Source organism: Aythya fuligula, chromosome 9 (genome assembly GCF_009819795.1).
Source record: "Aythya fuligula isolate bAytFul2 chromosome 9, bAytFul2.pri, whole genome shotgun sequence".
Taxonomy (NCBI): domain Eukaryota; kingdom Metazoa; phylum Chordata; class Aves; order Anseriformes; family Anatidae; genus Aythya; species Aythya fuligula.
The window spans coordinates 9,176,089-9,198,865 of NC_045567.1; the positions used below are offsets into that span (position 1 = coordinate 9,176,089).

General features: G+C 47.4%; 1 protein-coding gene across 2 annotated transcripts; it reads left to right on the forward strand.

Moving 5' to 3' along the window:
* The first annotated feature begins 491 nt into the window (after window positions 1-491).
* Window positions 492-22,637, forward strand: SAP130 (Sin3A associated protein 130). 2 transcript variants are annotated; one of them, XM_032193447.1, is made up of 20 exons: window positions 492-603; window positions 773-1,008; window positions 1,384-1,542; window positions 2,624-2,735; window positions 4,177-4,301; window positions 5,156-5,280; window positions 5,838-5,988; window positions 6,203-6,293; window positions 6,561-6,665; window positions 7,768-7,909; window positions 8,182-8,303; window positions 13,890-14,192; window positions 15,130-15,301; window positions 16,523-16,627; window positions 17,371-17,732; window positions 18,972-19,220; window positions 19,514-19,639; window positions 20,570-20,673; window positions 21,350-21,463; window positions 21,684-22,637. In XM_032193447.1, exons 1-20 carry the CDS (start codon window positions 492-494, stop codon window positions 21,840-21,842), a joined length of 3,174 nt encoding a protein of 1,057 aa, XP_032049338.1. In that variant the 3' UTR covers window positions 21,843-22,637. The 2 variants fall into 2 exon arrangements, with proteins under 2 accessions (XP_032049338.1, XP_032049339.1); XM_032193448.1 differs by having other exon boundaries at window positions 15,133-15,301.
* Window positions 22,638-22,777: the final 140 nt, after the last annotated feature.

Genomic DNA, 22,777 nt, shown 5'->3' on the forward strand with positions numbered 1-22,777 from the left:
CCGCGGGGTCGGCGCAGGGGGCGGGGCCGGCCGCAGCCAATCGCCCGAGGGCGGCGGCGGAAGCGAAGCTCGGGGCTCGGCGGCGGCGGGGCCGCGGCGCGGAGCGGGGCCAGGTGAGGCGGCGGCGGGCGGGGACGGGGGGGGGGCGCGGCGGGGACGGGGCGAGCACGGGGCGAGCCGAGACCGCGCCCGGCGGCGGTGCTGCGGGTGGGGAGGGGGATCGGGACTGGGATGGGGACCGGGACGGGAACAGCGACCGGGATCGGGGCTGGGAGCGGGGCCGCGCCAGGCCGCCCGCGCAGCCCCAGGCCGGGTGCGCGGTGCGGGCAGCCCCGGCCGCAGCCCCGGCCCCGGCCCCGCTGTGGGAACATCCGGGCTCCGCCGGGGGGGCGGGGCCAGGCGGGGCGCGGAGGGGGGGCGGGGGTTGCGGGGGGCGGGGCCGTGACGCAGCGCGCGCCGTAGCGGTAACGGAGCGCTGCCCGCAGGCGGCCATGAGCTCGCAGCAGTTCCCCCGCTCGGGAGCGCCGCCCGCAGCCCTGGGACCAGCGCCGCCGCCCAGCCCCGCCAGCGGCCCCGCGGGGCTCGTCGGGACCCCGGGCACAGGTACGGGGAGGAACGGGGGCGGGGAGCAACGGGTGGAAGGGAGGGGGGGTGGGGAGGGCTCGGCGGGGCGCGGCCCCGTGCCCGCGGTGCCCGCTCGGGGGGCTGGGGGGCGGTGCGGTGCGGGCGGTGCCCGTGTCCCCGCCGTGCCCTCAGCCCCTTCTCTCCGCAGCGGGCGATGAGCCGGGCCGCGACGCGGAAGCCGCCCCCAGGGAGCACCTGGGCGCCGGGGCGCCGCTGCCCGCCCGCGAGGAGAAGCAGGAGCCGGTGGTGGTGCGGCCCTACCCGCAGGTGCAGATGCTGGCCCAGCACCACCCGGTCCCGCCCGGAGCCCCGGTGACCGTCACGGCGCCGCCGGCGCACCTGAGCCCCGCCGTGCCCCTCTCCTTCTCCGACGGGCTCATGAAGGTAACGGGGGTGCGGGGAGAAAGCGCGTTTGAGTTGGGAAAGGGGAGCTCGGTTCTGGTTTATTTATTCCCTTGCAGTAATTCTGAGCTAGCCCTGGCTGTATTTCTGTATTTAATTGCTGGAGTGCTGGGTATAGTATATAAATGTAAATTATAGCAAGAGCCTCGCTGCTTTCAGTTCTTACTCTTTCCCTTTGTCCCATGTGAAAGTGGAGTGGCTTTGAACAGCCAGCATCCTTATTTTTCAAACACCTGACTATGCCTGTCCTCGGGCAAAGCAGGCTTTCTCTCCGGGCTGTCACTCACAGAAACGTTCTTTTCAACACCGAGCTGTTGCTTGGAGTTGCCAATGCTCCTGCCTTGGTGTTTCTTGCAGCCTCCCTTGAAGCCCACCATGCCCAGCCGGCCCATTGCTCCTGCTCCACCCTCCACTCTCTCGGCTCCCACAAAGGTTCCTGGACAAGTCACTGTCACCATGGAAAGCAACATCCCGCAGGCTCCGACAATTCCTGTGGCAACAATCAGTGGACAACAGGTTTGTTCCTTGTGTTCCAGCTCCCTGCAAGGTCAGATCAATGGTAAAAGCAGGGCTCTTGTAGCAGGAGGGAAGGCAGTGGGCAGACTTCCCGATTTGGTGGACACTGGTTGTTGATCAGTTGTGCTTGGAGCACTAAACCTCAGCCTCAGTTAGCACTAGCTCTTTAGAAAGCTGCTGGTTTGTTGTAACCATCTGACTGACGTAGCACAGTGAGGCTGCAATAGCAGAAACCTATCCAAAAGCTGTTACGGAGCTGACTCTTTCCTCAAAAGCTCCTGCTGCTTCCCTGTTAGTTGGAGCATTCACAGTATAGACAACTTGTTGGAATTCATTACTGCAGCATTCTTTAGCTTTCTTGGGAGCAGACCAGAAGATATTGGTGAGCAGTTCAGTTTTGCAGTATGTTCTTAGTAGACCACTAATGATAGAATTTGGGGGGGATGGAGGTGTGAAGATAATGATTTAGATTTTTTTTTTTTTTTCCCTTCTAATTTTGGGTGCAGAGCCAGTCCTTGTAATTTAAAGCTGGTGTGCCAGAATGCTCATCACTAGCCCTCTGAAGTCTCAGGGCTTTGTTGCAAAGTACCTTTAAGTGGATTTGAGTTTGGCTGGCTAAGAATGGGCTGTTATCTTCATTAATACCCATGGGAAGTCCAGCCTTATTAGAAAACAGAATTAATTTGTCACAGCATTTGCCAGGATGCCACTATTCTTTTGCCTTTAATGGCAAGGCGGAATGAATCTGTGCCTTAGGAGTCACTAATGACAGAACAGACATCTCTCAGGTTGACATGCATGTTACTGCCAACTCATCCAAGTGCCAGCCAGAAAAGTAGATCTCTGAAATGTGAACGTCTTCCATGAACAGCGTCAGCTGTCTTTAATTTCATCCCGTAGAAACATCTCACTGTTTCTCTGCTCACTTGTAATGCATGTAACCTCTGTACACCATGTATTTCTATGAAATCTCATTTCTGTGTTTGGTTCTCTTATGTGGTAATGCTGATAGTGTGCCCATGAATTTTCATGAATGCAGCTCCTATCTTATTCTGGATTCCTTTCTCTTTTAACTCTGCAGGGCCATCCCAGTAACTTGCACCATATCATGGCTACCAATGTACAGATGTCTATCATCAGAAGTAGTGCTCCTGGGCCTCCGCTACACATTGGAGCTTCTCACTTGCCCCGAGGTAAAGATCTTGCTGTGCTGTCGCTGCTGTCTGTGCGGGACCTCTTGGGGGCAGTGCACCTGGCCTCCTCTGAAAGTCGCCTTGCTGCTAACACAGCCAGTATTCCAGCTGTTAAGGCTGCTAGCACAAATAGGACTTGAGGCAACTGCTGGCCTTTTAAGCATTATGTTGCCTTCAGTCATTTAAGGCAGCAGTATGTGACAGTTTTTAAAATGCTGGCAGGTGGCAGCACTTGAGTTACTCTCCTTCTGTGCTGTTAATAGTGAACGCTTTCAGGGAAAAATACATGTTGGTATAGATTGGCCTGTTGTGCAAAATGTCACACTCTTGGTAGTAAGCAATGCTCACCTGTGACCGACCACCTCTCAGTGGCACGTGAGCAGTTAAAGTTCTGAAGCATGTTCTTGCACCCACCTGACACTGGATCTTTCATGAATGCAGTTGCACATGCTGGTGTTTTGTGTGTGTTTGTTTGCCCTCGGGTTTAGTGCTGATACTAACGGCAGGCTCCTGTCTCCCAGGATTTTGGTTGCTATGGCTTAGAAAACAGATCAGCTCCTTAAAAGAAGCTCTGTGTTCAGCACACTCTGATTTCTGATCAGTTTTACTTTTCAAAGGCTTATGGGTTGGATTTCCAGTTCAAGTTTAAACTGATCTGAATTTCAATGTACCATTTATATTTTTCTTTCATATTAAATACAAAATGTATTTGTAGCTGAACTAAAACGTATTCTTGTTCACCTGATTCTCGTGTGACAAGAAACACAAACTTTTTATTTTCATTTATCTCTGCTCCTTCTCTCTTTCTCTCAGCTTGCATACTACGTTTTGAGGTAATAATTTAAATTAGGGACACTTACAGAAGCTATGCAGTCCAGACAATAAAATGATTTCAAGGCCACTTACCTTTCAGAGTTATTTTGTATGATCAGCAGTCAGCAAACCATAGACAAATAAACCACAGTTCTGTGCTGTTGCAGGTTTACAAGCTTTTGTTGTTATTGTTGTTTTGTTTTCCTTCTATTTATTGTGCATGTATTTTTCTTCTGAACTTCAGTAGCTGCAGGAAGATTGTTGTTGGTTTTGCGTATTAGGCTTATTTACATGCTAGCCCGCTAATGCAGCTGTTCAAATTATTTGTACTAATACTATTTGTACTACCATATCTAGGAATAGAAGAAGATCAGATTTACAATATGAGGTTATTATAGGGGAATGAGAAGCACTAATGAACCCAATTCACTCAAAATGCCTGCCCTTCCCACATACTTCTGTGGATCTCTAGTATTTTTGTTGCAAGCCTTATATGTAAACCAAAGTCAACTGAAGTGAACTATGTTCAAAATGGAATTCGTAGCAGCTAACATAAGAGCCTGTCTCTGCAGTCGTAGGGGAGCCATTTGGGTATGTGGTATTTTAACACACTTTGTGTGCTTTCCAGGTGCAGCGGCTGCTGCAGTGATGTCCAGTTCTAAAGTAACTACAGTCCTGAGACCAGCTTCGCAGTTGCCAAACGCAGCTACAGCTCAGCCAGCGGTTCAGCACATCATTCATCAACCAATCCAGGCAGGTAGCAGCCAGACAGCTCTGCAGAACACTAGCCACCTGCTCCGAATTCTTCCTGGCACCAATTTGTGATACAGAAGCTGTCATTGTGTGTTTCCTAGGATGAGGCTGTTGTCAGCTCTTCCAATTCAGTCTTTCATATATCGATTTCTGAAAGCAAGCAGTGAAAAAGTTGCATTAGTCATGTGGTTTTATTTCCTTTGTAGAGTTGGTACTAGACATCCTTGCTTGATTTTTAACCGTTTGCAATGTGATAACAAAGTGAGAAGAAGATTTACTGTAGATCTACACAAGTTTTAGACTCTGAAAGGCCGAATGTGTTGTGCAGATGAGGGTTATTCTTAAATTATTGTATTGATATAGAATAAAAAATCACCTTAATATGCTGCTGGGTATCTCAGCTTATGTACGTGTGTAAGGAAAAAACTGTAGGTGTCTTCTCTCTGCAGTAGTACTAGTGTTCAAGGTAAGGATCAAGGGTCAAATATCTTTACTTCATGATTTCAGTAAGGACCTCAAAGTAATCATCTTTGACTTCATGAATATACTTAGTATAGGGTTTATTTCCATTCTGAAGGGAACTGACCTTTGTTTTTTTCTCCTAAAAATGCTTGAAAGTCCTGCATTATATTCATACGTACCAGGTCACTGATTCCCTCTAGTGTACGTGTTTTAAAAATCAAAATGGATCTCCTAAGGAGCTTGCAGATCAAATCAGAAAGACTGGAAGCATTTTAGAATGCCAAAACTGAGTGATAAAATCTAGAAAATGCAGTTTTAGTCAAGTAATTCTGAGTTACTCTCTAAATTGTAGAATTTCTTTTCTGATCTCTCTTTTGTGTTTGTTTTTGTAGTCTCGTCCGCCTGTGACGACTTCAAGCACTATTCCTCCTGCTGTGGTGGCGACTGTCTCAGCCACAAGAGCTCAGTCCCCTGTCATAACTACAACAGCAGCACATGCTACAGAGTCAACCCTCAGGTAAAGATGCTGAAGGCAAATTCTTTGAAACCTACAGTGCTCTAACTTTACGGAGGCTGCAGGAAGAGGAAACGTGTTAGTCATCGCAAGCTGATTATTCTCTGGATGTGGGATGATATAATACAAAAATAGTAATGCTTGTACAGTGCAAATGCTTTCAGTTCTGTGAATAAAAATTACTATAAATGCGAACTGTTGCTCTGCCTTACAAGAAAGAAAGGGTTTAACAAATCAGTTGTGAGCTGCTGCTTCCTGGAAAGCAGAGTTTCTCTTTTAGAAGTTGTGGCTAATTCAGCCCATCTTCTTTATGAAGACACAGTAAGAAATGACATACAAATGTTGTAAAGCATCCATGACAGAAAAAGCTCTTTCTACAGAGCTGCTTAGGGTGGATGCCTGATGACAGAACAGCGTAGCTTGAGTTTTTTATGTCACTTTGCCATGTATTTGATAGCAGTGCTGCTCTCAGTGAGAACAAAGCCAGGTGTCACCGCACTTTGTCTTTTGGATTCAGTATCCACAGGGTCATCTGCATGATTGTTTCTCTTTCTCTGCAGCCGACCCACACTGTCTATCCAGCAGCACCCTCCTTCTGCAGCTATCAGTATTCAGCGGCCCGCGCAGCCACGGGACACGGCGACTCGCATTACGCTGCCGTCTCACCCGGCTATCGGAACGCAGAAGCCACAGCTCCACACCATGGCCCAGGTAGACTGGAAGAGGAGGGGGGAAGCCCATGGGCTGCTTTCAGGCATCTTTTGTTTACATGTGGCTGGATAAGATTACATTTGGGAAAAGAGTAATGGGTTAGAAATTAACGTTCTTTATAGTCAGTGCAATGTGATTCCAATCTAAGTAAATATTAAAAATGTACTGGTCTCTTAACTTGAAGCTTTTTTTCTTTTTTTTTTTTTTTTAATAGAAAACCATTTTCAGTACTGGTACTCCAGTGGCAGCAGCAACAGTGGCACCTATTTTAGCAACAAATACCATTGCTTCAGCAACCACAGCTGGTGAGTTCTCATGATGCTGTTGTGAGGGAGTTGTTTTTTCCTCACTGAAGATGGCCCGTAGTTAGTGTTGCGGGAATCTTTCTTTATGGTAAAGACAGAATTTGGATGTGCATGGTCATTGTTCAGGAGATAAATTGCTGAATTCTTCAGGGGGTTGTCCAGGTTGGGTTTTTTGCTCTGTTAATTTGGGTATAGATGGTATAGATATACTTGTGTGATTGGGCTCCATAGAAACATCTTGTATGTTGTGTTTTTATTCTTTCTTAGGTTCTGTTTCTCACACCCAAGCACCTACAAGCACCATTGTCACCATGACAATGCCCTCCCATTCTTCCCATGCTACAGCTGTCACAACCTCAAACATCCCAGTTGGTGAGTGATTTCAGTTCCAAGAAGAACGTGTAACTAATGCTTCAATTTTACTGTTTACGTTATCAGTGTTTGTGTATATTAGCAAATTAAGGAGGGGAAGAAAATCAGTACAAGCTGGGAGAAGCTAATTAACAGGTCTGCTGTGGCACAGCTTTTGTTTTTTAACACCAGGAAGAAATAGATGCTCTAGGAGGAATAAGTAATAAAATGGCTCATTAACTTAATTAAGTTTTTAGACAAACTTGGGTCTTTTGGCATTTCAGAACCTGCACTGTATGTACTAGAAGTTGAAGCTGCTTCATGATAGAGTATAGCTTTCTTAGCTGATTTTTGCAAGTTGCTTCCTATGCTTTTGGAGGCAATAGGTTATAGCCCAGTCAGGTTGTGTTAACGCCTTCACTTGAGGGTAAAACAGCTCAAGTCTAAAAATGCGGAAACTATTTGCCTGGATGTAGAATCTGCCTGAGATGTTTCCAACAGAACTGCTTAAGCTTCCGCTGTTAATCTCCTCCGTTCTCCTGCCCACCTCCTTATGTTCTTGTTCTCTTGAAACTTTTTAATATCTTTCCCTGCTGTAAATTTCCAAGGAGTGAAGTTCCATCTTGATACACCAGTGTTAAGCTTTTGTAGGTGTTTTCTTTCGTTTCTTTGCCTCTATGTGTACTTGCCTACCTTTTTTCTCATTTTCATTGGTCTCTGTCAAGCTTTGCTTTGAAAACTTAGATAAATAAGTTCTTGACAACAGAAAGGATAGAGCTGATTGTTTACGAACAAAATATAACTTCAATTGAGTTCTGGAGTAACTCAGCCTTCTACCAAATAACAGTTACATATGCATTTAACATACACATTTATAATGTCTTTGAATTCTGGTACAAATCAGTTGGGGGAGGGGGGAAAGAGGTGGATTTACTTAGTTTCCCATATTCATTCTTCCTATTGAGAAAATATGTCATCACTGTGGATAGGAAATTACTGGGGAGAGGGGATATCTTGGGAGTGGGGCTGGGTGTTTTTTCTTTTTAAGAGACCTAGTCTCAACTTTGCAGTGTCTGTACCAATTTGTCCTTTGTTCACTGATTACGTGTTTGTCTTTGCACAGCTAAAGTGGTTCCTCAGCAAATCACGCATACTTCTCCCCGCATCCAGTCTGACTACACAGCAGAAAGGAGTAACCTCATACCCCTCTCTAGTCACCGGGCATCTCCAAACCCAGTAGCAATGGAAACCAGGAATGACAACAGGTAGGGAGATAACATTTTTATGAACCAGAGAGTGTGAATAGATTCTGAGTGCCTTGCTGCTTTTCTGGGTTAGGATATACAAAAAAAAAAAAAAAAAAGTGGTTTTGAAAACCGGCAAGGGATTTAGCAGTTTTGAATTAATCATGAGAGTTAATATACTTGATAGCTTACGACAGATAAGATACAAAGTTTAGGAAGTGGCCCCAAGGCAGGGGTTGAAGATGAACGGTTGAAATGGTGTGTGTGATGCTTGTTCTCTTTGATGCCTACAGGCAGTCTGTGCCTGTCCAGTTCCAGTACTTCTTACCAACGTACCCGCCCTCTGCCTATCCCCTGACTGCGCACACCTATACCCCCATCACCAGCTCCGTGTCCACCATTCGCCAGTATCCAGGTAAGAGGAGCTCTGGGGCGAGCCAAGGCTTTTGTTGAGTTGTTAGTTCATGTGCAAGCTGTAGGGATGGAAGCAGCTAAGAGGTTTGTGTGCTCAACTCTGACAGCTTGTCGCAAAGTCTTTGACTTCTTGTTGGCTGAAGGGAAAACATAAGGAGTATTGAACTACTTCAGAGGCCTACTAAGCATGGCTAATAATCATTTTCCCAGGATTTTCATGTTTGATATCCAGATATTTTGCCTCTCCTGATCTGATTTCACAGATCAAAACCAGTTCAACTCCTCCAAAACAGATGAGCTCTTTATGCATCTTCATTCCCTTATCTTTAAATACATAGTTTGAGAAACGTAAACCAAAAATTGAGAGAACAAGTTGCACTGCAAGCAGTTGTGTTCTGTTTAAAAGAACTAGGCAGGTTAACAGGTTTGAACTGGTGCAGTAGTTTGCAGGTTGGCTCACATGATACATGTTTTTGGCTACATAGTCATCCCAGACTTAAATTATTTGCTTGAGACAAAGTTTGAAGCACTTCTACCTTACTGAGTGGCTAAGGACAGTTCTCTATGATACAGTAATTCCCACAATCCCAGATCTGGATTTTTATGGAGTATCTGTGTCTGCTGGTAGCATGTTACCCTTGACCAGTACAGAGGGGAGTTGGAAGGATATGGAGGCTGCAATCCCATTTGCTGAATGGGAAAGCATGCACAGGGAATTGGTGCAGTACTGCGGCCTGTTTTTTGTCATTGAGGTTGGAAATTGTCATTGAAATTACAGTTGCAAGTCTTGACTATAAGTCCTGTCTGGATTTGAGGTGGGCTCCAGGATGATTAAATGACTTGTGATAGGGACGGGGGGCCTCTCTGTACCTTCCTGTGCTTTGGCTGGAGTCGTTTTAAAGGAGGCTATGTGGGTAAGTGGTGGTACTTGGTGTTGGTAGCAGTGACTGGGTGGTTACAGAGCCCCTGATGAAAGCTTTTTTTTTTTTTGTGCTGCAGGGCATCAGGAAGCAGGGACAGATGTTGGAGGAGTGTCAGTGTTTGCCACAGGGAGGTTGTGCAAGACCTCAAAGCAGACTGTCAGGAGTTCCGCTACTGCTAGCATGTTGGGCCAATGACAGGATAATACTGACTTCTAAAAAGATGAAGGCTCACCAGTAGCTCACTGACAGAGACATTTGGTTTATTAAATTGATTGGAAGCATCAGTTGACAATACTAATTAGGGCAGTAACTGGTGACACCTCAAAGTGGAGAATTCCGAGTGTCAGGAGGGACTTGAACCCCTGCTGAGGACAGCCACTGGAGAACTTAGAACATAGTGCAGACTTTTTAATATCACTGAGCTCTAAGGAGTAGTGCTGTGGTATTTTGAGGAAGGATGTTGAGAAGACCCGAGCTTTCCAAGGGCTTGGTTGTGTTTACATAGTTTCAGAAATGATTTTGTTGGATAGACAGTCCTGCAACAATTGTTTCACATAACATGTACTTGTAACAGAATTAATACAGGGAAGTCACATTAGGGGCCTGGTGCTGTATTTCAGGCTTTTGACAGCTGTTTTTGGAGTGACTTGTTAGCACAAGAACTTCTCGTTGAAATCCTGTGACAAAACCAGCTTGGTCTGTGATGAGAAGGCTCGCTGCTGTTTGCAGGCAAGCCCGCTGTTAGCAAGTTAGCACTTGATTTTGGTGTGCTGCTGTAGAAATTGCATTACTGTTCTGTAATGACTGAAACTCTGGAGGTCCAGGAGCTGCAGGTAGCCCAGCATCACTGTGAAGTGCCCCCTGGGAGGAGTGCAGCAGGATGCCTCACAGTAGATCTGGAAAGATGGAATCAACACTGCTCAGAGCTGTAAATCCAAATGAATGAATTGGACTTACAAGGCAGGTGCATCACTTGGAACACTGTTTTGCCGCAGAGATTTCATGATTGTTTTAGCTGCGAGATACAGTCTATAATTGCAAGCCCTGTTCTGAGTCAGATAGGATTGTATTCAAGTTCAGAAGTTTGTCCAGCTACACAAATAAAATTATTTTGCTTATGTGGCCGGGGAAAGGAGGGGTAGAAGTAGGCTTCATTTTAAGGTACTTACGCTTGAGTCTCTGTCCTTGCCACTTGCTTAGATACAGTCAATGTTGGTCTTCTAAATGATGTAGTTAGCTCTGTGAAAGACTCTCTTGAAAAGGAGATTTCTTTCTAAAATTGATTTAGACTTGTAATTTAAGCTGGGAAAACACCAAGTATTGATACTTAAAAAGCCTTGTGTAAAAAGGTTAATAATGCTGTAGTGAGCAAAAATAGTACACAGATTTAGGGGAAAACGGATCCTGGGCCAGGAGCTGGCAGGGCTCATTGAGAGGGCTTTAAACTAGGTAAGAAGGGGGATGGGGCTGAAACGAGGCTTGTTGGAGCTGTGCCAGGGGGAACAATGGCAAGGCCGGGGGATAAGGCAATGGCCCAGCTGAAGTGCATCTACACCAATGCACGCAGCATGGGTAACAAACAGGAGGAGCTGGAAGCCATCGTGCAGCAGGCAGGCTACGACTTGGTTGCCATCACGGAGTCGTGGTGGGACCAGTCTCATGACTGGAGTGCTGCAATGCCTGGCTATAAGCTCTTCAGAAGGGACAGGCAGCACAGAAGGGGTGGTGGTGTGGCTCTCTGTATTAGAGAGTCTTTCGAGGTTGTAGAACTCGAGGCTGGGAATGACAAGGTCGAGTCCCTTTGGGTTAGGATCGGCGGGAAGGCCAACAAGGCTAGCGTCCTGGTCGGGGTCTGTGATAGACCGCCGAACCAGGATGAGGAGACGGATGAGTTCTACAGGCAGCTGACAGAAGTTGCGAAATCATCGGCGCTTGTTCTGGTGGGGGACTTCAACTTCCCTGACATATCCTGGAAGCACAACACAGCCCAGAGAAAGCAGTCTAGGAGGTTTCTGGAGAGCGTGGAAGATAGCTTCCTGACACAGCTGGTTAGTGAGCCTACCAGGGGAGGTGCCCCGCTAGACCTTCTCTTCACAAACAGAGAAGGACTGGTGGAGGATGTGATTGTCGGGAGCTGTCTTGGGCAGAGTGACCACACAATGGTGGAGTTCACTATTCTTGGCGAGGCCAGGAAGGGGACCAGTAAAACCGCTGTATTGGACTTTCGGAGGGCTGACTTTGAGCTGCTCAGGACACTAGTTGGTGGAGTCCCTTGGGAGGCGGTTCTGAAGGGCAGAGGGGTCCAGGAAGGCTGGGCGCTCTTCAAGAGGGAAATCTTAATGGCGCAGGAGCGGTCTGTCCCCACGTGCCCAAAGACGAGCCGGCGTGGAAGAAGACCGGCCTGGCTCAACAGAGAGTTGCAGCTTGAGTTTAGGAGAAAGAAGAGGGTTTATAATCTTTGGAAAAAAGGGCGAGCCACTAAGGAGGACTATAAGGAGGTTACGAGGCTGTGCAGGGACAAAATTAGAAAGGCCAAAGCTCATCTGAAGCTCAATCTGGCTACTGCCGTTAAAGATAACAAAAAATCTTTTTACAAATACATCAACGCGAAACAGAGGACTAAGGAGAATCTCCATCCTTTACTGGATGCGGGGGGAAACCTTGTTACAAAAGATGAGGAAACGGTGGAGGTGCTCAATGCCTTCTTTGCCTCAGTCTTTAGCGGCAATACCGGTCGTTCTCTGGATACCCAGTACCCTGAGCTGGTGGAAGGGGATGGGGAGCAGGATGTGGCCCTCACTATCCACGAAGAAATGGTTGGCGACCTGCTGCGGCACTTGGATGTGTGCAAGTCGATGGGGCCGGATGGGATCCACCCAAGGGTACTGAGAGAACTGGCAGAGGAGCTGGCCAAGCCACTGTCCATCATTTATCAGCAGTCGGGGCTATCGGGGGAGGTCCCAATCGACTGGCGGCTAGCAAACGTGATGCCCATCTACAAGGGCCAGAGGGCAGACCCAGGGAACTACAGGCCTGTCAGTTTGACCTCAGTGCCAGGGAAGCTCATGGAGCAGATTATCTTGAGAGTCATCATGCAGCACTTGCAGGGCAAGCAGGCGATCAGGCCCAGTCAGCATGGGTTTATGAAAGACAGGTCCTGCTTGACGAACCTGATCTCCTTCTATGACACAGTGACGCACTTGGTGGATGAGAGAAAGGCTGTGGATGTGGTCTACCTTGACTTCAGCAAGGCTTTTGATGCCGTCTCCCACAGCATTCTCCTCAAGAAACTGGCTGCTCTTGGCTTGGACTGGCGCACGCTTCGTTGGGTTAGAAACTGGCTGGATAGCCGGGCCCAAAGAGTCGTGGTGAATGGAGCCAAGTCCAGTTGGAGGCCAGTCACTAGTGGCGTCCCCCAGGGCTCGGTGCTGGGGCCGGTCCTCTTTAATATCTTCATCGATGATCTGGACGAGGGCATCGAGTGCACCCTCAGTAAGTTCACAGATGACACCAAGTTAGGTGCATGTGTCGATCTGCTTGAGGGTAGGAAAGCTCTGCAGGAGGATCTGGATAGGCTGCACCGATGGGCTGAGGTCAACTGCATGAAGTTCAACAAGGCCAAGTGCCGGGTCCTGCACCTGGGGCGCAATAACCCCAAGCAGAGCTACAGGCTGGGAGAGGAATGGTTGGAAAGCTGCCAGGCAGAGAAGGACCTGGGAGTGATGGTGGATAGTCGGCTGAATATGAGCCAGCAGTGTGCTCAGGTGGCCAAGAAGGCCAACGGCATCCTGGCTTGTATCAGGAACAGTGTGACCAGCAGGGCTAGGGAGGTGATCGTCCCCCTGTACTCGGCTCTGGTGAGGCCGCACCTCGAGTACTGTGTTCAGTTTTGGGCCCCTCGCTACAAGAAGGACATCGAGGTGCTTGAGCAGGTCCAGAGAAGGGCGACGAAGCTGGTGAGGGGCCTGGAGAACAAGTCCTACGAGGAGCGGCTGAGGGAGCTGGGCTTGTTCAGCCTGGAGAAGAGGAGGCTCAGGGGCGACCTTATCGCTCTCTATAGGTACCTTAAAGGAGGCTGTAGCGAGGTGGGGGTTGGCCTGTTCTCCCACGTGCCTGGTGACAGGACGAGGGGGAATGGGCTTAAGTTGAGCCAGGGGAGTTTTAGGTCAGATGTTAGGAAGAACTTCTTTACCAAAAGGGTTGTGAGGCATTGGAACAGGCTGCCCAGGGAAGTGGTGGAGTCACCATCCCTGGAGGTCTTTAAAATACGTTTAGATGTAGAGCTTAGGGATATGGTTTAGTGGGGACTGTTAGCGTTAGGTCAGAGGTTGGACTCGATGACCTTGAGGTCTCTTCCAACCTAGAAATTCTGTGATTCTGTGACTTCTGAGGCTGGGTATGGAAATGTAATTTCAACTTAACTTTAAAGTCGATCTTTTCTCTCTTGCAATATGGAATGAAAATAAACAGTAATTTTGAATTCTTCTGGCAGACAACCTGACCTGTCCACTCTCAAATTCACTACTGCTTCAAGCAGGTTGGCAAATTTATTTTTTTTTTTAAGAAAAATAGTCTTTGAGAGTAAATACTGGAGAGAAGGGGGGGGGGGGGGACAGCGGCAACCCGCACTAGGAGTGATGAGGTGTCTGTGTTGCTGTTTGCAGTGTCAGCCCAGGCGCCCAACTCAGCCATCACGGCTCAGACTGGCGTCGGGGTGGCCTCCACCGTGCACCTCAACCCCATGCAGCTGATGACCGTGGATGCCTCTCACGCCCGGCACATCCAGGGCATCCAGCCGGCGCCCATCGGTGCCCAAGGGATCCAACCAGCACCCATCGGCGCCCAGGGGATCCAGCCGGCGCCCATCGGCACGCAGGGACTGCACCCAGCTGCACCCATCAGCACACAGGGACTGCAGCCAGCACCAATCGGCGCCCAGCAGCCCCAGGCTGACCCCAAGACCTCAGGTGAGTGCCCTCACACTGAGCCTGCAGGTGGCAGGACGTGACCCCGCATCTGTAACCACCCCACAAGGGTCTGTGTCCCCAGGAGGGTGCAAGGCACGTTCGTCCCAGCGCTCTCCTGGAGAACACTTCTTACCTCAGGGAAGGTCATTCTTGCCAAAGTGCACCAGGGAGAGCTGCGGGTGGGGTTGGATGGGTTATTTCAGTGGGAAAAAGAATGGCAGTGCCTGAGCTTAAACGGTTCCCTTTAGTAAGGCCCTGTGGGGAGAGCCATTGAAAAGTAGGTAACACTTATGGAACTGTGCCAGCTGTGAGTTAGATCACATGAGCAGTTAAAACATGGCTAGGTGCCTTAAGCACTCTGTAAATTGGTCTTGGACTGTGATGAAAACACATTTTATGAAAAATGATTGGCCTGACAAAGTCCCGGTGACATGCTGAAGGGAACGTGGCAGCCAAGCAGTGCGCTGTTTGCAGTGCCAGTGGGGGTGTCGTGTGCCCTCCCCAGCTGCCCAGCACCAGCTGGTTGGCCAGGCGGGCTTTGGCAGAAGGTCAGAACACAAACACAGCTCACAGTGCTCACCTACAAGTTGCCGCGTTGTCCAGGAGTTGTCCAGTTGCCAGGAGTGTTAGCCAGTTGACCCACCTGTGCTGGTGATCTCCCTAGCCATTTCTGTTTCTTCAGGACAACGTATTTCTGTAGCAACAGCTGTTGGGGTATCTTCCTTCTACCTGGCAGCTGGTCTAGTTACCAAATTGCCTGTAGTGAAGGTACTGGTTATGAAGTAGTGTGAAAGCACTGCTGGTAAAGGTTGAGGGAGTCGAAGGAGCACAGACAGCGCGTACTCTGCAGACGCCTCCTTTGTCATCACACTTCCTTAAGTAACTGCTGCTTCTCCTTATCTGTTCTCTCTCCCATATCGATGTCTGTCCTCCCCAGCAGTAGTCTTGGCGGATGGAGCCACCATTGTAGCCAATCCTATTAGCAACACGTTCAATACAGCTTCTGCAGCAACTACAGTTGTTCAGACCCACAGCCAGAGTGCCAGTGCCCCAGCCCAGGGCTCTTCCCCACGCCCAAGCATCCTCCGGAAGAAACCAACTACAGATGGGTGAGTGGGATTGAAGGTGACACACAAATGATACTTCTGTGCAATCCAGTCCAGCTAAATGGAATCATTTTCTGTAGATAAGAAAAGTTCTAGCAGGTTATTCAGTCAGCAGTGGTTGTGAGTAACCTGCTGCTCTGTGAAACATGTTTTCTTCTCCCCTGGGGCAAGCTATCGTTTCCTTTTACTCTCAGTAACAAGATGTCTCTAGTTCTTGCAAGTGACCTTTTGAAGGAAAGTGTTTTTTATTAATCTAAGCCAGAAAGCCTCAAATCCAAAGAGCTCAATCTACTAAAATTAGAAATCTGTGCTTTGATTTCAGTGCTTTTCTTGGAAGAATCTGGATGGGTAGTAAGGACAGGATTAGTACCCTGCTGTGAAAACTGATTGGGGAAAAAAAAGGTGGGGGAAGTAATGTAAGCCAGAAAACACACAATATTTTCAGAGTTTGATTTTGAATGTCTGAATAAAGAGGCAGGAGACAGCGTTAAAGTTAACAATCCATTTCCTCCTGACTAACAACTGAAAATGCTGGAAACTGATGTGTCCTATGAGACTAAAATTGCTTTTTTTTATTTATTTGGGTGGAAACCTTTTTCTAAGGCAGGAAAGGTGCAAGCTGTAAAACTGAAGCATAAATGGAAGAAGCAGAATCACTGAAGAATTTTTCTATTTGAGAGGCTGACTGTTTGAGACAACAGTTTCACTTTCAGCCCTGCAGGAGATAGAACAGCCTCTAAAATGCTTTTCTGCATGCAGCACTGTGCTGTCTAACATCCATGTTCAGGGTTTGGAGATCTTGGAGTCAGGCTTTGATGCAGCCTAGTCCAGCTAAGCAAAGCAGCTGCCTGGCTGAGCACTGTTTAGTTCCAGATAGTTTGCTCAGACCTGTGATAGCAGTGGAAGGCACTGATGTGGCCAGACCTCCCTTTTTTTCCTGACACCTGGAGCCTGGCAGTCTCAGTAACATGCCCTGGCATTTCTGGAGGAGTCCCAAATGTGAGGGAGACTGGGCCAGATCAACTAACCAGTTATCTTTAAAGAAAGTAAAACTTAAAGACTAATTCGGTTCAAAGCTGAGACTTTCTGTAGCAGACCAGTTATATCTGGGTCATTGCACTCAGCTTAGCTCCTCTCCTGTTTTTTGTGTCAATTCCTTTGCTCTCAGGGGTATTTACCTTTGTATCAGAGAGGTGGGAATTTAGATTTGTCCATGTCTTACAGGCTGGCAGTCCGGAAAAGCTTAATTCCACCTCAGCCACCTGAAGTAGCTAGCACGCGTGTGGAGAATACTATGCGCAGCACGTCTGGATCACCAAGGCCTGCTGGGTAAGACTGCAAGACAACTGTTGTACTGGTTTTATTGTGTGTGTTTGACTTCTGGTGGTTGGTATTGAAGCGTTTTCTCTTGTGAAATTTATTTTGTATTTGTCCATGTGACAACTTTGAATAGCCTTGTGTAACTCTGCTGTTGAGAAGCTGAGGCAGGAACCTTCTAAACAATGTCCTTAGGAGCTTTCAAGAGGTGGGAGGGACGTAACACAAAAAATATTGTGCTGTGTTAAAGACTGGGCCTTTAAAGATTTTTTCTAGATTTCTTGGGATTTAATCCTAAAAAAAGTTAAATGGATCTTCTACCCTGTTTCAGTGCTTGTGTCCAGTTGCTTTATAGCTCATCGTTTTAAAACTATTAGCCACAGTGGGAGCTCCCACAAAGTGGATGAGGGGCAGTGCAGCTTTGGGTAAAGTTCTTCTTGTTTGCACTGCAAAAGTGCCATGCTCCTTTTTAGAGTGTATGGAAGCTATCTGGAATTAGTCATGAGATTTTGCTTGTACACTGCGTGGAAGAAAACAGCATCCAAAACAAAAGGTTAGAGGGCACAAAGGGGGAAGAAAATGTGTTGGAGGTAATGACACCTGCTGCTGTCACTGCACTCGTTACTGAGCCAGGTGTTATTTACTGGCACAGGAAAACAGAAGTAGTCTGAATCTGGCTTGGCTCAGTGTGCTAGAAGGTCATGACTGCGATGCCACTAACTTCGCTTCGTTGTGCTTGTTTTCCAATTTCACAGTGCCAAGCCCAAACCCGAAATTCACGTGTCCATGGCCACTCCGGTCACGGTGTCTATGGAGGCAGTGTCTAACCAGGGCGGTGAGCAGCCCACCATCGCGGTGCCCCCTTCCTCCCAGCAGCCCCCCTCTGCCATCCCAACGATCATCGCAGCCGCCAGCCCCACCGCACAGCCCACAGCAGCTCTGTCCACCATTCCAGGAGCCGTCCCAGCTGCTCCACCGACTTCTACCACAATAGTGGCTGCCCCTGCTCCTCCATCCACCATGAGTGGTGCCCTTTCAGCAGTGCTGGGGCCTGCAGTACCGGAGATAAAAATCAAAGAGGAAGTAGAACCCATGGACATTATGCGACCAGTATCTGGTAGGTTGCTGCTAAGCATCAAGTTATTTCTCTTGTTGTTGATGTAGTGGGGAACTTGGGATTTCAACATAACCATCCTGAAAATAAAACTGCCTCTCTTTCGTGGCAGCACATAACATAAGTCACAGAGTTCCTTTATGCTTTCTTTGTCACAGTTGTCTTCCCACTGCTCTCCAGTAGAGAATAGCGACATGGTTTAGGTGATGTGATCAAGGTATGAAGTGCTATATGAGTAGACTATGAAGTCTTAGTGGCCCAGTGAATAGAATGGAAAGCAAAGATTTGGTTGACAGTTAAGCTGAAACTTCAGATCAGCTTCTAACTCCCAGGAAGAAAGGGCATTGCAATGTTTGAGGTGTTCCTGTCCCAAATATTAAGAATTGCAGGGTAGCAACTTGGCAAGTGCATTTTTTTTTTTCCCCCCAGAGTGCTTCTTTGCCTTCTCCTTAACCTTCTGTGAAATCACTCAGTGTCAGCACTGTTTTGTTAGTGTTCAAATGATCCAGCTCCAAAGAGTCTGTGCGAATTGCTTGCTTAAAACACAGTTATCAGTAGTGCCAATATAATACAAATCCGTACAGTTATTTTGGTTAAGAGATCTCATGCCAGAAATTCTGCTGTGGATTATGCAGCACATTTGTCTCAGTCACGGCTGATCGAGTTTTTCCCTGCAAATGTCAAGGAGTATTCCCTCCAGCTACCTGCCGCTCTGCTGCCAGACTGAGAGGCCTGTTGGTGTGTGCAGTAACCTGCTGACGCAGTGCTGTTGACTTGGCAGGACAAGAACTCCTGCAAGGAGAGTACTGCAGTCCCGAGTTAACTGCATCTGGCCCTGTACTTGCATTGCAAAGGGAACACACTTGCTATTGACTGATCTGTGCTCTGAACATCCATTCAAAGATGTCTTCTTCGCAGTACCATTAGCACAGATTCCTTTTTGTAGCATTCAACTCCATAAGTTTTTAAAATTAAGGAACTGAGCAAGAACTGTCTGCTCTCATTCTTCATGTCCTTGTCCATGTACGTAAGGATCTCAGGGTACAAGCATTGTCCCAGTGATTGGTCCTGGCTTAGTGTCTGCCCTTGTACAGGTGTGGAGCTGAAGCGCATCTACAATGGAATGCGCGCTCCTCACAATGCACTGAAACAGCAAACAGTGGTGGTGATGGCACTCAGGTAATGACAGTGTTACCTTTATGCTGCTGATAGCTTGACTTCTTTTCCTTTCTTTCTTCTCAGCAGTCCCTCCTTTGAGCACAAGCACTGTCTCTCCATCTTTGGCATTGCTGGCCAACAACCTTTCAATGCCTCCAAGTGATTTGCCACCTGGTGCCTCCCCAAGGAAGAAACCCCGCAAGCAGCAGCATGTCATCTCCACAGAGGAAGGGGACATGATGGAAACAAATAGTACCGACGATGAGAAATCCACTGCCAAAAGTTTGCTGGTGAAGGCAGAGAAACGCAAGTCTCCTCCAAAGGAATATATAGGTAATGTCATCTCTGCTGACCTTTTTTCCTCTTCAAATGTATGTATTATTTCTTCCCCTTTTCTCATAAAGGCACTCTGTCATTCTGCTTCCAAAATGTAACTAATACAGAATCCAACTGTCTGATCCTCAGTGTTTTCTATATAGTGATGTTCAGGGGAAATGACCTTTTTCAAAATGGAGATGTATGAGGTGTGGTGCTTCCTCATCTTCTCTCACAGTTACTGTCATGCTGATCTCCCACTTTCACCTGCCTAACGATAATAACGCAGTTATTCCTGAATCCTTTTCTAGATGAGGAGGGTGTGAGGTACGTCCCTGTGCGCCCGAGGCCGCCTATCACTCTGCTTCGTCATTACCGCAATCCCTGGAAAGCTGCTTACCACCACTTCCAGAGATACAGCGACGTCCGCGTGAAAGGTCAGTCTGCAGCTCCGACCGGACACTGGGGCGTGTGGGGCTTCAGCACACTTTGTGTCTGAAAAACACTCCTGGCTCCTCCACGTTGATGAGCAGTGCCACAGAAATTGCGTTCCTTGCAATTGGGAAAAACAAGGATTGATCAAGTGATCTAATAGCTTCATTAGCTAGCTGTTGCCTGAATCTCTCTCAAAACAGGGAAGAAAGAAAGGGAAGGAGCCTATGTAGAATTAGACAATTTTGTCTAATTGTCTAAGGTCGTACGTTTATTGAGAAATGTATTTATTTAGAAGGATAGAAACTTACTAAAGAAAGGACTTCTTAAATGATATGCTATGGTGATACACTCCGGTTTAGTTTTCAGATCATCTTCTTATCTAACAAACCTGCCAATTTAATAAAATAAAAAAAATCTAGGTTTCAAGTAACAAGTCTTTTTGAATTAACAGATGAGTCTTGTGGGCTTTTAAATCTCTTTTTTGCTCTATTAAGAGGAAAAATGAGATCAGACACTGTTTTTTATGCTGTTTAGCTCACCTTAGACTCTTTAAGTGGATGGCTTTTTTGCAACTATCTAAAGACATCAAGGAGGGAGTGGATATGTATTTCAGTGGGATGGGATGGACCACCACCACCCACTCTTGCATATAGGATACTTGAAACAGTGCTACATTTTTGAAAAAAAGGGAAATACTCCTCAACAGTGAAAAGAAAAATTCTGGAAATACATTTAACCCGTTAATGAGCAAGAGCAGCCTTCAGATATGGGGCAGATGGGTAGCTACGTTCCTTCCCCAATCAAAATGTTGCTTATTTCCACTTACTAGGACGTGTAAAAAGCAGAAGCTAGGCTAAAGTTTTTGTTTGAGAACAGAGGCCTGGTGAATTTGTGAAGTTTGTGTAACCTAAGTTTGCATTTCTTGGTGACAGAAGAGAAGAAAGCAATGCTCCAGGAGATCGCCAATCAGAAGGGTGTATCCTGTCGTGCGCAAGGGTGGAAGGTCCATCTCTGTGCGGCACAGCTGCTGCAGTTGGTAGGTGAAGGGGACTCGCCTGCTACCTACAGCACGGGGGAGCACAGAGTTGTGTAAGACAGGGTTTTTACAAGCTCAGTACATGCTCATCTGACACTGGGATACCATAAGCTGGTGTGTAGTGCCCAAAGGGAGTGGGATGCGCTTTCCCCTTTCTCAGGAATGTGGCATAAGTGGCTTGGAAACTTAGTGTTGATTTTGCTCCAGACATAAGAGCTGATGTATTTTGTACAGATGATCAAAATTGGCAACTCCCTCCTGCTGATGCACAGGTCTGAAGAAGCGTCTGTTTGGGATGGTGCGGCTGATCTGAGGAGGCAGCACTGATCCACATTCCTGGATGCTTCTGTTTCAGGTTGGGGGTGAGGTAGGTGCTCTGCATTCTAGCACCAAACTCCCCAAAACCTCTGCATTCCTGGAATAGCATTGTGAGAGAGAGGGGAAACAGTTCTGGTTAGGTTCCATACTTGTTCAGAAGTGGAGCAATCCTGTAAATAGAATGTTAGTACAAATGAATAGTGCCACACTTCACATCAGAGGCTCCATCTTCTGAATTACTAACATGAGCAGCTGAGAGGGGAACAGATTATCATCATCTCTGCGTAGATTTCTTAATGTGGGCAAACGTTTTCTGGCCTAGTGGCGAACCTTTTCATGAAGTGCTAATGTCTTTTAGACCAACCTGGAGCATGACGTGTATGAGAGACTGACTACCCTACAGGAGGGACTCATTCCTAAGAAAAAGGCAGCCACTGATGATGACTTGCATCGAATCAATGAACTCATACAGGTACGTTCCCATGGCCTCTCAGCACAAAAGAACTGTTCTAGCCTTAATTACAAAATATCCTGCTGTGGTTAATGAGTGCTAAAGCGCTCATAAATAAATAAATAAATCACAGAGGTACTCTTTCTGTGTTTGAAGCATCATCAGTTAAAGGTGGTGTTACAAAAAGGAAGAGCGATTGTTTAGGCTAGCTGCTGTTGCTGACAGTAGTATTTCATTTCAGGGGAATATGCAGAGGTGCAAACTTGTGATGGATCAAATCAATGAGGCTCGAGACTCGATGCTGAAGGTCTTGGATCACAAGGATCGTGTTCTGAAGCTTCTAAACAAGAACGGAACTGTCAAGAAGGTATCCAAATTGAAGCGAAAGGAGAAGGTCTAAAGCCAGAATAATGACTCTGGAAATGGAGAACGTGTACAGAATGGAGTTGAAACCTTTTGTAGTTTCGGTTTATTTCTAAGAAGAGCATCTGAATAAAACGGCTGAGTTTAGGGAACAGCTGACAAGAGATGGACACGTGAAGCTTGGTGACCTGAAGGGATTGTCAGTGATCTGTCATAATGAACAACACTTTCTCTCAGGCTCATCTTTTTTTTTTTTTCTAGTCTTTGCGGTCCCATTTGTTTAACCCTCCTGATGTGTCAGTGCCTACTAATTGGAACTAGTGCTGCAGTGTGTGGGGGACAGTGCTGTCCTTCTGTGCTGCAGCGTAGGGGTTAAGTATCCACCAGGTGTGTGAGCAGCTGTAGTAGATTCTGCAGGAGCCATCAAGAAGAACCAAACCCAGACAGCCGTGCTCTGAAGCACTGAGTGACACTGCGTTCAGTGACCCCATTCAGTTCTTGTTCTTCTGACCTTCCAGTGTCTGAAGCAGCCTTCTTAAGCCCGTGCCACCGCGCTGGGAGATCTGCCACGCTCAGTCTCCTATGGTTCATGAGTCCTAGCTGTCAATCTGAAAAACAGTTTAAAAAAAAAAAAAAAAAAAAAAGAGGGGGTGGGGGAGAAATCATTTCCAAGTGATTTTTGTAGTGTCCGTGTGTGTGTCCATGTTGGTGTTCTGGGATCCTTGTCCTGAAGTACCTCTGGGGGCAGCGTACTTCCCGTAGCTGGTGTAACGTTACCTGTATGTACCACATACATCTGAAACCATTAATAAAGGACGTGGGCGTTTTTGTATGTGAGCGCTTTGTGCACCTTGATCCTCGTGGGGCGCTTACCCCTGGAACCTGGACCCCAAAACCTAGGGGAGAGGGGAAAGCTGTGGGGAGCAGCCAGCCCCGTGTGCTGCACTGGGGCAGGGAGCTCTCAGATTCACG